The sequence below is a fragment of the Sparus aurata genome, chromosome 1 (genome assembly GCF_900880675.1).
Source record: "Sparus aurata chromosome 1, fSpaAur1.1, whole genome shotgun sequence".
Taxonomy (NCBI): Eukaryota; Metazoa; Chordata; class Actinopteri; order Spariformes; family Sparidae; genus Sparus; species Sparus aurata.
The window spans coordinates 19938097-19952595 of NC_044187.1; the positions used below are offsets into that span (position 1 = coordinate 19938097).

Genomic DNA, 14499 nt, shown 5'->3' on the forward strand with positions numbered 1-14499 from the left:
ATAATAAAAATTAATGAAAGCAAAGGGTCTGCATAGCTATTGATAGATAGATAGAATAGATAGAATTACTTTAATGATTCCAGACAGGGAAATTATTTAAATCTTACTTATTGTCAAGTTTCAAGAAAAATGTTACACCCGAGGATGAGTAAGTCACACACATTGACACTGCAAAGGAATTAGACTCTAATGTATTAAAAGTGTGTGGAAAATTATTTACTTAAACCTATGAAAGTGGAAGAAATGAGCCATTTGAATTATACAGACTAAATATTTTAATAGTTTGAAGCACATTATGCACTATGAGCTTTAATTTGACATGGTCAAACTCAAGGGGTCTACTTTGTTAAAAAGTCATTCCTATTTTTTTTTTCTTAAGAAATGTAAATGTATTTTTTTTTTCTCTGAAAAGAAGAGGATTTTAGGGGGTAAAACGTTCTAACCTTGGGTTAACAAAGGCATTTGTGAATTGAGCATACAGCAAAGAAGCCTGTGGAGAAAGACAGTGAGACAAAAAAGGTATAAAACGGTTCAAAATACTAAAAGAAAAGAGAGAAAAAAGGGCAGTCAGGTGAGAAAGAGGGACACCGAATCGAGTTTAAGGAAACGGCTTAATTTCGGTGAACAAAAAGGTCACCAGCTGTTTTTTTCCACGGGCTCCCCGAAAGCACACCCCACACACACACACACACACACACACACACACACACACACACACACACAGTCCCTGAGGTTAAGATCGATACACACACACTGATACCACCGTGAGGAGTGTATCTGCCCGATACTCACAACACACACACATTCACACAACCCCGGGCAGAGGTGCCGATCAATAAACACACACGTACAGGTGTCACCACTACTATCTAAAGAGAGGCCAATCAATGCTCACACACCGTTATACCTGTACCAATCAGATGCTGTGTGCTCACATTCACTCTCTCTTCTCGCTCTCACCCTTTTTAATACGCTCACCCCTCCTTGTTTCTCTCTCTCTCTCTCTCTCTCTCTCTCTCTCTTACAACAACACACCTCTCTCTCTTCCATTTCCAGCTATCTCTGTCTTCCCTTCTCTGTCTCTGGTCCATACAGTTTTTCCTCTTTAGGTGAATCATGTTTAATCTAATGTCACATGGCCCCTTCCCGCTCTGATACACCACATGTAGCTGGCAAAAAACATACCTAAAAGTGAGATTTGAGTCTTACAGATTGAAAAGCAGGAATATTCTCACTTCAAATATCGTCACTGGTTCAATAGAGAGACTACACTTCCTGCAGCAGCCATAGTGTGGCGCTCTGGTCTTAACTCAAGCACAGCAGGGTCCTGACAGCACGAACATGACGAAAAAGTCACTGTTTGTGTGTGTGCTGTGTGCATAAATGCTCGTATTTATGCATGATCTTTACATGCATTAATGCAGCCTGTGTAAGGACAGCAGGTCATTCAACTTGCACTGCCTTTACTGCCCTTCCTGGTCAATCTCCACCCATTCATCCATCCATCCAGTCCCCTTTTTTTATTGTACTCCACTTTACTAGTCTTCCCCCTTTCCTGTACTCCATTTGGGTTTTTCTCTCTGTTCGCAACCTTTCTGATCTAAATCTGATTTAATTTCTCTACCCTGTGATGTTTGGCTGGTAATGACAAAAGGGGTTCTTTATTTCCTTTTTAATCCCCTGAAATATCACCACTGTGAAGTTCAGTTACAGTGCATGGTGAATTCAAAAAGACAGAACATTTATCACAAATTATGGTAATCTATTACTTGTTTTGAGCTTTTTATCAACCAACAATGCCAACCATTCCTGAGTATCAACCTCAGAATTTGCTGCTTGTCTCTTTTAAATATCATCGCAACTTGAATGCCTTTCAGGCTCTTGGGCTGTCTGTAGGACATCCAATGTGAAGAAGGCATTTTGGGCATTTTCTCTAAATTAGGCATTTCATAAGCAAAATGATTAATTGATTAATCTAAAAAAATAACTGAAGGATTTATTGATAATGAAAATAATTTTAGATTCAGACTTGTCATCATTTCTTACTCAGTTCATCTTTGCATGTAGTTTTGTAGTCCTGTTACTGATCAGCTTCACATAGACCACACGGCATCACTTCATTTTTAGCTATCTGAAACACAATCAACATAGCGTTTTTTGACATCACTCACTCAGAGCCCAAAGAGCTTCCCTCTACAATCTCTGTTATGCATTGACACTCAACAATCAGCAGAAATCCAAAGCAGGGGAGCCGTAATGTCTAAGAGGTTAGCAAGACCAGAGCTTTGCTGCGTTAATAAAAGTGACTCAACCATACACCCGTCACAGACTGAGAGTATCAAGCTCACACCTGTTCTTTTTGGGCTTCATCAAAAGGCATTCTGGGAAATGAAGGAAAGCGCTAACAGATATAGAATAAGTCGATGAGGTTGGCTGGTGGATAATAATTACACATTTTCATCCTCCCGAAAATGTGCTGATAGTATTTTGGGGGATTTTTCCAATGAGATTTTGCATGTAGAATACTTTGTGAGTAAGATCAGAAAACACAAAGATGGAAGGAGTCGGGCAGACGGGGTCTCTGCAGGAAAAGGAGATCCCACGCTGTAAAGCTGTATGCAAAAGAAAGAAGTTAAACCAAGCTGTCTGTGTGTGTGTGTGTGTGTGTGTGTGTGTGGTGTGTGTGTGTGTGTGTGTGTGTGTGTGTGTGTGTGTGTGTGTGTGTGTGAGTGAGTGGGTGAGTGAGTGGGTGAGTGAAAGAGAAAGATGGACCGAGAAAAGAGTTGTTGAAGTGAACTTGTTCTTTGAAGCAAATCTTTCTGTGTAAATATCACTGTTGTGTAAAAATGTCTTCCAAACTGTACACAGGCAAGATGAAAATGTTGTGGATAGCTTTTTACTCCATTTACTGCTCTCTCTATATATATATTTGTAGAAGTGTTTGTGTGTGTGTTTTGTGTGTCCATGTGTGTCAGTATCTTACTTTCTCAGTAAATACCCCAGGGCTTTGTGGTCTATACTGTGTGGTTTGGAGGAGTTTGTTAGTCGAGGGCCAGGTGCAGGCAGACAACACATACACTCATGGAAGATAAACGGACTCCACAAACACACACACACACACACACACCCTCTCTCACGCGCACACACAGACGCGCGCACACACACACACACACACACACACACACACACACACACGAAGGATAAATGGACCCAGTAGCAGGGAGGTCTGACAGAATGCCTTTTCACACCTGGCTGAGCCCAGCGGAAGGTGACAGAGTCACATCTCCCAAAGCAAACACACACTCACACACACACAAGCAAAAAAACACACACACACCTTCTCACATAGGGGAGTTCAGGGTCATAAGCAGCATCATGAATAAAATGAGGCTGTCTTAAACAGAAGGAGCCCTGTGTATGCATGTGTGTAGGTGTGTTTGTGTGTGTGGGTGTGCGTTTGCATCTGTGCGGGCCCCTAACCCCCATGCCAGTTTGGATCTGTAACGACCTTCTGTTCCCAGTGCTTAAATGGCTTAAATACTTCAATTAGACCTGGGTCACAATCCTCCACCCGTTAAAGCACGGCATCACACATAAACACACACACGGAGACACACACACAAAAAAAGGTGGTTTCATCACCTTGCGAGACAACCAAAGGAATCTCTCTTTCTTTGGCATCTTCTCTTCCTCTGTGGTTCCAATTCCACAGTAAAACATATAGCAGCATCCCTCGCCACCATGTGAGCAACAATTAAACTTAACTCCCATCCTCTCTGCCAGTGTCTCCCCTGGAAGTTCTCTGTCGTCCTCCTCTTTTCTCCTCCTCCCTCCGCCTCTCCCGCCGTGCTACCCTAGCGCTAACGATGCTGCCTTTTCATTAGACAGCCCCTGCTAATTAATCTCCATAGAGGAGAGTGACAGACCTCCCCCAACACACACACAAGTGCATGCCAAGATATATGCAAACACACACTCTTCTTCCCTCTCTCCCTCGTCCCGAGTGGCGTTGGCAGCCCATTTCATGCTTTATCACGTCTTTTAATTGACAAACAAGCTGCTCTTTTCTCTTAGGCTGAGGTCTATATCACCCCCTCGCTCAGATGCACACACACACACACACACACACACACACACACACACACACAAACAAGGCGCCAAGAAACTAGTTATCTTTTCAGATTTTGGATAAACACACACACACAAATAAGCAAATGCATCCCTGCTGACATCTGGCCCATGTGACTGTCACACAGTTTTCTACTCTTTGACACATTGTTTCTGCACAAGCAAACACACACACACACACACACACACACACACACACACACACACACACACACACACACACACAAGGATGTCACGTGTGCACTAAGGTTGAGGGGAGAAAAAAAAAAGTAAAAAAGGTTCCCATCACTCTTGGCACTTCCTTAATCTTCTGAGATGTGTTTTTTCCGCCATGGTTCACCCATCTGCTACAGGGGAAGGTCAATACCAATCACAACTGACTCATTGATTCTGAATGATCATGTGACACCTTTGCCTTCATGGCGCCTGTGGAAATTACATTTCTTTCCGTCTTTTTTTTTTTTTTGGGAACATCCACATGCTAAACTACAAATGATCTGGTTTTTGTGAAGGCTGTCATATTGCTAAAATTACTGTCAGTATTTGGTTGATAGATCTGGACCTTATCAAACTTGTCTGGCTTTTATTGCATGTCCCTCGAGGTTGTATTGATCTTGGAAGATGTACTTTTAATTTCAAAGACCTGATGATCTTTCACAGAGAACACTTTGATACGATTTGGTGAATTCAAATCTGTGATTATAAAGCCTTCAGCCTCTGACTGTACTGGTTTTAATGTAATTGTATCTTGTATCTTTTATGAACTAGTGGATGGTTTTATTTTTGTGTCTTTTCATATTTTGTTTCTTTTTTTACATTGTTTTAAACTGTTGCTCATGATCATAGTAAATGAAGGCCTGCCCTCGATTATCTTTAAGTTTCAAAGTTTCATAAAGCATTCAGAGGACAATAAAACTATGGTCATCATCCAGGCGATTGGTTTGATAAACGCAGCCGTATCAGCACTGTCATGTAATTTTTTTCTGTGAAAGGAACATACTGTATTCTAGAGATACAATGATTAAGGAAATAAGTGGTTTAATGTCAACTATTAACCATTTATTTTGATAACTGTTTCATCAGTTTAAGTAATTATTAAAGAAAAGACATCATGTGGGACAATGATGCCATTTTTACCATTTTCTGAACAACTATCGATTAATAATCAACAGATTATTTGTTAGTTGCAGCCCTATCTGTTCTGTGAAGAGAATAATTATAAAGTCTCTCTTGCAAGGTCACTTTGAGCTGATAATTTAACATTGCTGAATGTACAATTGGTCGAGATGTATTTCGCACAATAAGATCTAAAATATTTCTATTCTGATGAGGCAGGTTCTGCATGAAAAAGATTTAAAAAGTGTCACTGGCTGTAAGTGGGACAGGGTGAGTGTGCTGCTGGCTTAGTCAAACCCCCCCCCTTCCCTCCTCCTCCTCCTCCACCACCATCTTGTTCCTCTACATTTCTCTCATTTTAATTGGGACTCTGTGCAGAACCACTACGTCCACTGGGATTTCACCAAGTTTCACGCAGGTTAAACTGTTGGTACATGCTACATACCCACAAACAGAACTATTTTTTAAATGTGGTATTGGGGTGGATCTCATGGTATGTTACATATATGTGCATCCCTGCCTATCCCTGTTTTACAGTGGTGTTGACCTTGTTTGGCTGATGGTGTTGTGCAGTGTTTCCTCCTTGTGCCTGGGATTCACAGAATACGGTTTCAGGCAATGAGATTGTCTCTGGTCATTAGTGACCGGTGTTAAATTTAGATAAAACTTTTGTCTGCAAGATTGCTTTGTTGCATTGTGCTCTGTGTTGTCAGGGGAGACAGAAGCTGAATTGTGCTGTTGTGATGAGTGTGCGGTTTTGTTAGCGCTGTAGTTCAAACTTGAGATGCGTTTGTGTGAGTTTTCCTTTCGTTATATGGATCTTAGTGTGTTTTTCAACTTAGATGTTGAGTTGAAAGAAAGCTTTTGTGACACCAGTTTGTAGTTTTTGGCAGCTGAAGTTTTCTACTGTGCCTATATACAATGCTGTTTTGACACAATGTGTTATGGAATGACACTGGTGAGGTTTGACATGGATCAGCTAATTATCTTGATTTACATTTTTTCCTACAAGTTTATTTTTTAATTTGAGAGGCCGTCAAGCTTTCTGTATCCTGAGTACACTGGGATGTCAGCATGTGTAGAGGTCTTTGTGGCTGGACCCTGTGAAGAGCAGCTACACAGTTATGCTAAGGGCCAAATGTTGTAAGTAGCCTCTAGTTATGAAATTGAAATCACTAGCATTGATAGATGAGTAAAACAAAGCATTAAGGAAGCTCTAAATGCTATTTTGGTTGAAAAAAAGCAACAATAAGGCATTCCTAATAAGACATCACCAGTTACAACCTTCCTCTCTTGAGACTGAGCTTCCATTGATTTCTTAATTTGGTAGGACTCTGTCCGTGCATACTACACCCCCATCAAGCATTCATCTGTCGACTTATTATCCCCTGCCACTAACAAAAACATAAAGAAGTGCAGCAGTGCTCAGGTGAAAGGACTGACAGTCCCAGTTAAATGGTAAGTTACTCACTGTGATGTGATACTGCCTCCAGATCTCTGGACAAGCCTGTGAAGGGGGAAAAAAAAAACTTGATATCTCACCAAATATACATACAGATTAATGAACAACAAATGAATGCAGATTGAGAAGTGGGCAATGACAATGTCAAAAAACAACCTGCAGGGTGTGTTTTATATGTTGAGGATTCTGAGTGGGATACAATAAAGAGGAAACATTTAGGCAGATACCGACTAACAGACATGAGAGGACTGAGAGAGGGCCAACAGGAAACTGAAAAACAGACCATGGTGTCATTTGTTTGCCTGCTAGATCCCTTAAGTCTCTTCCTCTGTCTCTGTCTCAACCTTTATCACCCTGATTTCTTAGCCTGTTTCCCTTCAATGTGTCTCTCCACAGTCATTCAGTCAAACAGTCAGTAAGTGAGGCAGTCAGTCAGTCGTTTTGTCCCGGTGTGGCTAAAGCATTATCTCCGGGGCTTCGCCACGCTGTTCCTTAAGCGTTCCGACATCCTTTCCCAACCACCGCCACTTCCCACTGGGAAATTGAAAATGCCGCAGTCGCCGCAGGCAACAAGATTTATCTACTTACACACCTACTGAGTGAGACAGAGAGAGAAGGAGAGGGAGATTTAAGCCTGTAAAGAAGTCTGCGTTTAAGTTTTGTTTCTGTACACTTAACAAGTTGGCATCATTATGTAAATTATTTCCCATTAGAAAAACAGTATTTAGCCCTCTGTGATTTGTTCAAAACCTGACCTTTAAAGAGAGCGAGGCACCTTTTATGGCTTAATCTGAGCTGTTTAGATTTGAATACAGAGACGGAACATGAATTTGGATAGCTGTATCCTCCTCCACCTCTCATCAAGCCTTCTTTTCTTCAACAACCCCCTCCCCACCACCACACCCGCTCCCTCCCGGTTGCTCTCTCCCTCCAGACCGCCGGGGTAGTGTGTTGTTGTCGAGGGCGACAGGCGAGGCGAGCGACACACTCGCGCTCCGTCAACCGTCTGTCTTTAATGAGAGACACAGAAAGGCCCAGGGGACAGAGACCTGACTCTCTTTCTCTCTCAAACACACACACACACACACACACACACACACACACACACACACGTACAGTATAATTTGAGAGTGTAAGGTGAAAAAAAAGTTATGCGTTCCAAGAAAAGGGTAATTACAGCACCATGCAACTTTGCACCTTTGTTTGCTGTTGAAAACAATATGCAAAAGAGAGGAAGAAAAAGATGAACGTGAAGTTCTAGATGAAGAATGGGTGAGAGAAAGAGAGAGAGAGAGAGAGAGAGAGAGAGAGAGAAAGGGGCAGAGAGAGGATAAAATGGGCGGTGTGTGTCCTGGTCTCCCCTCTCCCTCTGGTGTTCACCTGGTTACTCATCCATTACACAGAGCACAGTACATGACTGACTGGCGTATAGCGAGAGAGAGAGAGAGAGAGAGCAAGAGAGAGTAAGAGTGAAAGAGGGAGAGAGAGAAAGAGAAGGGGGTGAGAAAGAGAGAGCGTGTGAGGTGGGGGAGACACAGGCAGTCTTACATGCACACAGGGTTTTCCATTCTATGGCATTAGTGTAAATGGCCAAGGTAATGAACGTTGCGGTGGGATAATTGTCATTGATGGTCATTAGATTCACCCTTCAGTGCCAACGTACACACACACACACACACACACACGCAAGCCCACAGCTGGAATATGCAGCATGGCAGAGACATAACTAAGCTGTAATTGCTGAAGTGTATCAATTAATGTGAACAGCAGCGTGTGCTGACCCCTGGTCACTCATTATTACTGTGAGAGAATGTGGGGGAGAAAGAGGGGGGAAAGAAACAAATCGGTATATGCAAAGAGGGGAAATAAAAGTAGGATGCATAGAGTTTACTTAAACTGTTAAGGCGACTCACCATGTTTACATTCAGCATTAATTGTTTTTTACTTCAAGCCAACTCCCCTCACACTCATTTGTGTGCTCACTCATACAGCAGAATCAGGGTGACTGATTTCAGGTTTTTCAGTCAAATTCGTTTAACTACGTTACCCATTTGTATTTGGTTCAGTGATAGTGTGTTAGGTTCCAATTAGTCAAATAGAGCATATGACTAAAAATATGTACATTCTTTTATTTGGCACCTTTTAATAATGGGTAATCTTAAGGCTACAGCTTACAATGATATCTTAAAGGGGCTCCATTTAAAAATCTGCAGCAAGTGACATGTATCAGTCACTTTTTATTGCCCATAACTAAGCGCACACTCAACGCGCATGCGCAACAGTCCAAAGGAAGTGACTTTATGAACGTTCTTGAGTTCCTCATATCAGAGCCTCTCTCTGCGCTCCACTTTGTCGGATGTGTCGGATTTAGGAGGGTCTACTGAAATGGAATTTCAATTCATAATTATGCATCGCCATGTTTCCACAGTGGCCCAGAATGGACAGACCAAACTATGACTCTCGAGAGAGCCTTTTAGCATTTTCCAGTATTTTGAGTGGCCACCGTATAAGAGGGTAAGATGAGCAAATCGCAACCTCACTGCTAGATGCAGCTAAATCCTACACACTGGTCCTTTAACTCCATCCTAACAAATGAGAATGCTATACTCACATCAAAGAAGTGCCCCTTCATCCCGCAGCGGTGACACTGTTTATGCCAGTACGCTCCCTCGCTGCAGGAGTCATAGAGGTGTCCAGGCAGGCCACAGTTGCTGCAGTGCCTATTGGGACACTGACTGACCAGGTGTCCTGGGGCGCCACAGAGGAAGCAGGACTTTTTCTGCACACACACAAACATAACACAGTTAGCAGGTTTACGTTCTTGTACTCATCAGTGTGTATAAGCTGTACATGTTACTGTGCAGTGGAGCGGAACTGACTTTGGGCTCAGGGCAGTTCTTGGAGAGATGTCCATACTTGTTGCAGTTTCTACATTGGACACTCTTGGCGGTGTAGTATCTGTTTGACAGCCGCTGAACCACTGCCCTGGCACTCTTGTCTTTGTTATAGATCTGAGCCTGAAACAAACACACAGTTAGTGCATCATTAACATCATGATCGTGAAACTGAAATAGATCTTTTGTACCCACAAAAGATAAAGATCAACTGTTAATTAATTTCTAGTGAAAATCAGATAGATATTATTTTAGAAACATTATCAAAATGTGCAATAACAGTGTGCCATACCCTCTAATGAGAGAAAAATATTTGTTTAAAGTAGCACCATGTAGTTATGGAAAAGAAATTCATATTCAGAAATATTCATTTTTTCCCCCCATAACTGAATAAACTGCTCTCAGAGGAAAGTAAGGTCCCCAGAACACAATTTGAAGCTAAGAAGATGGCAGGGTCCGCCACATACAAAGTTTTATTAAAATGTCTTACCCAAAAATACATAGCGCACCTTTAATAAATTAAACATTACTTAATATGTATGATGTTCAAGATCAATAATACATAACCCTTTATAGAACCAGTCCCAATAACTAAACATTTGCAACGTGCACAATGTTAATGTAGATATTTTTTGAGAAAAATGTTATAATTTGTATTCAACACTTCTGTCTTTACTGCACAGAAATATAATTCATATCATTTCAACAACAAGAGCGAAACTACAGTATTTTATAAAAAAGACCTCAGAAGACAAGAATGGCTGAATGTCAGGACATATGTTACATGCTGTAATTGCCACCTACCTCTTTGTCCTTTGCAGAGACCAACCAGCTGCCCCCTTTTTTTTTTCTAACACCTGGAAGGACAGAAAAATGTCTATTAAAACACTGCAAACTTAATTGCTTGGGTTTAAGATCTTATTTTCAATTGTATGCACTCATCATATTGTCTCATATGATCGCAATATTACAAGCAATCATAATATTTCTCTGTTGCTTTTATGTTCTTCAAGATGTAGCTAACGAGCTAAATGACAGCGATCAACCACACATAAAGATACAACAAGAAAACATGAACAAATCACAGCACAAATATTACAGTTAGATAATGGTTCCTTTTTGTTGCATGGAAATGCACAAGAACACAAGAAGGATTTGTTACAAAATCTGCTTTTATGAAGTGTCCTGATACATTTTCTGAAAGCAAAGTTTAGACCAATAGTGCATTTTCAATACTGGTTACATGTGTCAGAGCATGTTGCTCTAAGAAGTGTGGCTTGAGTGTTTGCTTTCTTTTTGTACTCAAACAACATGTCAAAAATTTGAACCTATAAAGACCAGCTGGTAAATTCTCAACAATATCCAACCTTATTAAGAACTCTAAAGCCTGAGGAGTGAGTTTAGTTTCCTGTAAGAGAGGGACACACACATACACACACTGAAACTGACACAGTGGCAGCCCAGCACATCTGTATGAGAGTGGCACTAACAGCGCCCTGAGGGAGACCACTGTATTCTCCTCAGGCCCACAGAACTGTAACTGACATCCAGAAATCGTAACATACACGCGCGCACACACACACACACACACACACACACACACACACACACACACACACACACACACACACACACACACACACACACACACACACACACACACACACAAAGACACATGTACTCAGCATAAATTATGGTCTGATAGCAACGACCCACACTGCCTCACATGCTTTCACAAACACATACAGACACACCCACGCATCGACCCCCACGATTAGCTGGTTGACAGTCTTTAGCCTTTGGACAAACATACAGCCTTGAGCCATAATCAAATATTACAGTCTCCTTTCCACCTCGCTCTCTCTTGCCCTCTTTTTCTTACTCTCTCTATCCAGCCCCTTATCGCAATTCTGCTCAGCCCTCCTTCCTCTGCTTTCGCTCTTGCTCGCTCCCCTTGTTTTCTACCTCTCTTTCCCCCCCTCTCCTCCCCGGGTGTGCGGCTGCAGTGGGAGGTTATCACCACTCTTCCCTGTCAAACAAATTAAAATGGCTGCTGTTTGGATGGGGCTTCTTTCTGCTACGACCTTCACCTCCAAAAAACACTCACACACGCACACTCCCTCGCGAGCAACTTAAAATCATCGTCATCACACCAAAAGCTTGTAACTTGGAAAACAAAATTTGAAAGAGGCATCCCTTGAGTAGACGAAAATCTTTGCAAAACACTTAGACGGTGGCCCATGTTGGACAAAAGCAGTTTTTCTACACGTGTGTACCTTGCGTACAAGCACACTCTATGTATATTGTGTTTTAAGACAGGCTTCTCTCTAATCTCTGTCCGAAAAAAATTACCTTAGTGTAGAATTTAAGCTGAACACTAAGATTTTAGTCAGTAACATCAGTCTCTACACAAAATCATACCAAGTGAAGTGAATCTTGCAATCATGTGTCACTTATTTTGATTATCTATTTGATCCATTCAACCGGAATATCTACATGATTTTGGACTCATAGAGTGAATGTTATTTTCAGGAGGGTTTCTTAGTTAAGATAAATGTAAGGCATTCAAATGTTCTCCTGTCTCTCAACAGAACTGGGTGGTGATGAAATCAGTAGTCCAATATGTTTTCAAAAATATTCAAGAGTACAGTGAGGTCTAAAGACTAACCTGTAACCAGACAGCTACAAGGTAAAAGCAGTATTTTAGGAGAAATTCAAAGAAAACACACAAAGTTAATAAAAAGGAGCAACATGGAAGAAGCATTTAGGTGACCTGCTTCAGTTAGGGACTGCAACAATAATTATTTTCATTATCGATAAATCTATCAATGTCTATCTGATTCATTTATTAGTTGTCATGTCTTAACATCTCAAAATAATTAAAAATGTCCACCACAGTTTATCAAGCCCAATGAAATGTCTTAAAATGTCCTGTTCGGTCCGATTATTAGACAAAAAACCCCCAAGATATTTAATCTATAATGATATAAAATAGAGAAAGTCGGTGAATTATCACATTGGAGATGCAAGAACAGGAAAATGTTCGGCATGTTTGAGGTTTTTTCGACGTATCTTTTCAGCTGTATTTCAGTTAAATAGCAGGGATGAGAAAGAAACCACAGACTAACCATAGTTCTACTAAGAGTAGTATTTCAATGTGTTTGAGAGAGAACCCATTAAAAAGTTAAAAGCTGCTTGGTCAGTTTAGTTTATCTTGATTAGCTTCCATCCACCAGCTTTCAAATGTTCCCAAGGGTCAAACAGTAAATAGTACAACCACAGAAGATCGTTGTCTAATCCGTGTTTTGGTGTGCTTATTTTAAGCTTCAAGTACTTCTTTCACTATTTCATGACTTTATTATAAACAATCTTCCTTCAGTGACTCATTTTAATATCACTGCACTGTCCACTAGAAACATGCTGTGTAAAGCAATGGGTTAGTTCTCTGTCACATAGGAGTTAGAGCTAGTCCAAGCTAGTTTGCGTAGTTAAGTATTAAGTAGTGAACGCGGGAACCTCTGCAGTGCTCACCTACTGTGAACAGACTGGGGGGCCTCTGCGTGACGTGTGTGCACCCGTAGTTGTTGTTACACAACAGCTAGCACCCAGTCAATGGGCAGCTTGAAGAAAAGGCAGGGGTGAGAGGTGTGTGTGTGTGCGTGGAAGTGCGTCTGAGTGTGTGTGTGTGTGTTAGTAGGCGTTAGTGACTCAACGAAAGTCATTCCCAAAGCGTCTCCCGGGGGGACTCCCCAAATAAAGAGCAGGAAGCTTTCCCTTAATCTAAGGGCCCCCCATCACACCAACACACACACGGATAAAGGGTGAAGCTCTTTGTCACGGCCGAGGAATCAAACACATGGGTGGGGGTGCGGGTAGGTGGAAGAGAGGATAGATGTGTGGGTGGGGGGGCTGTTGTCTGTACACTGGGTGAAAATATGCTAATCAACCTTGAGGCCCTGTTCAAAACCAAACCATCAGAGCTGCTCGCTTCATCGTGGCCCGACTGATCTGAAGGAGTCTGGAGCTGAATAAGCAGATGGCAGCGGCTTCATCGAGCAGCTGAACGGACTCGAGAGAGCGGCCTCCGCCATGTTGGCTGCAACTGTTCAATTTCAACCGATCTAATGGCAAAGCGTTTCTTAAAACCATCTTTAAAGACATATAGACAAAAATGGGGGTCTGAAGAAGAACAATGACCTCGGGTCTTGACACGTTTTTACGTGTATTCAATCAAACAATCAGCAGAGAGAAATTTCTGCGGGTTCCACCGAATTTTATTCTGCGGGACACACTCGTACATTATCACATCACCGTTTCGTCGAGGGAGAGTCGACACAATGCCGTGGTAGAGGGGGAGACGGAGAAACAGGGGGAGGGAAGGATCAGGGGAGAGAAGGCGACAGATGCTACCTGTCTGTCTCATAGGTACCCTGATTACTAGAAGATGAGGAGGAGAGGGGAGGAGACTGCGTGCCAGTTCATCAGAGCCGGTAGAACAGAACAAAACACGGAAAATGTGTGTGTGCGCGTGTGTGAGGGGGAGCTCTTATGTGTGTATGAATGCTCTGAATCTGTCCCTTCTACCAGTGAGAACAGAACAGAAGTGTACGTGTGGCTAATGAACCATGAACACCCAGCTCTCCTGGGGTGAAAGAGAGAGAGTGACGCACACGCGCATGCACACACACACACATACACACACAAAAAGGGAATATAAGGGACGAAGAGCAACTTCCTCCTCACAGGACAAGGTCCAGGCAGGGTGGTTTAAGTCAACGAAGAGACATAAGACACACACCAAAGTCTTCGGTGTGGCAGTCTCTCCTGACAACAACCCTCAACTGTGACCATAAACCAGCTTCCTACGATGTGTGTGTTATGTGTGCATGTGTGTGTCAT

The 14499-nt window shown here is 42.0% G+C and overlaps 1 protein-coding gene across 1 annotated transcript in view; it reads right to left on the minus strand.

Annotated features, from left to right (window-relative positions):
* Positions 1 to 14499, minus strand: part of zcchc7 (zinc finger, CCHC domain containing 7) — a 52670-nt gene that overhangs the window by 14006 nt on the left and 24165 nt on the right. Inside the window, exons 4-7 of the mRNA XM_030430721.1 lie at positions 10405 to 10457; positions 9586 to 9723; positions 9318 to 9485; positions 6716 to 6751 (exon numbers count right to left, since the gene is read on the minus strand). Coding sequence (XP_030286581.1) covers positions 6716 to 6751; positions 9318 to 9485; positions 9586 to 9723; positions 10405 to 10457 — 395 coding nt within the window. The remainder of the gene's footprint in view (positions 1 to 6715; positions 6752 to 9317; positions 9486 to 9585; positions 9724 to 10404; positions 10458 to 14499) is intronic.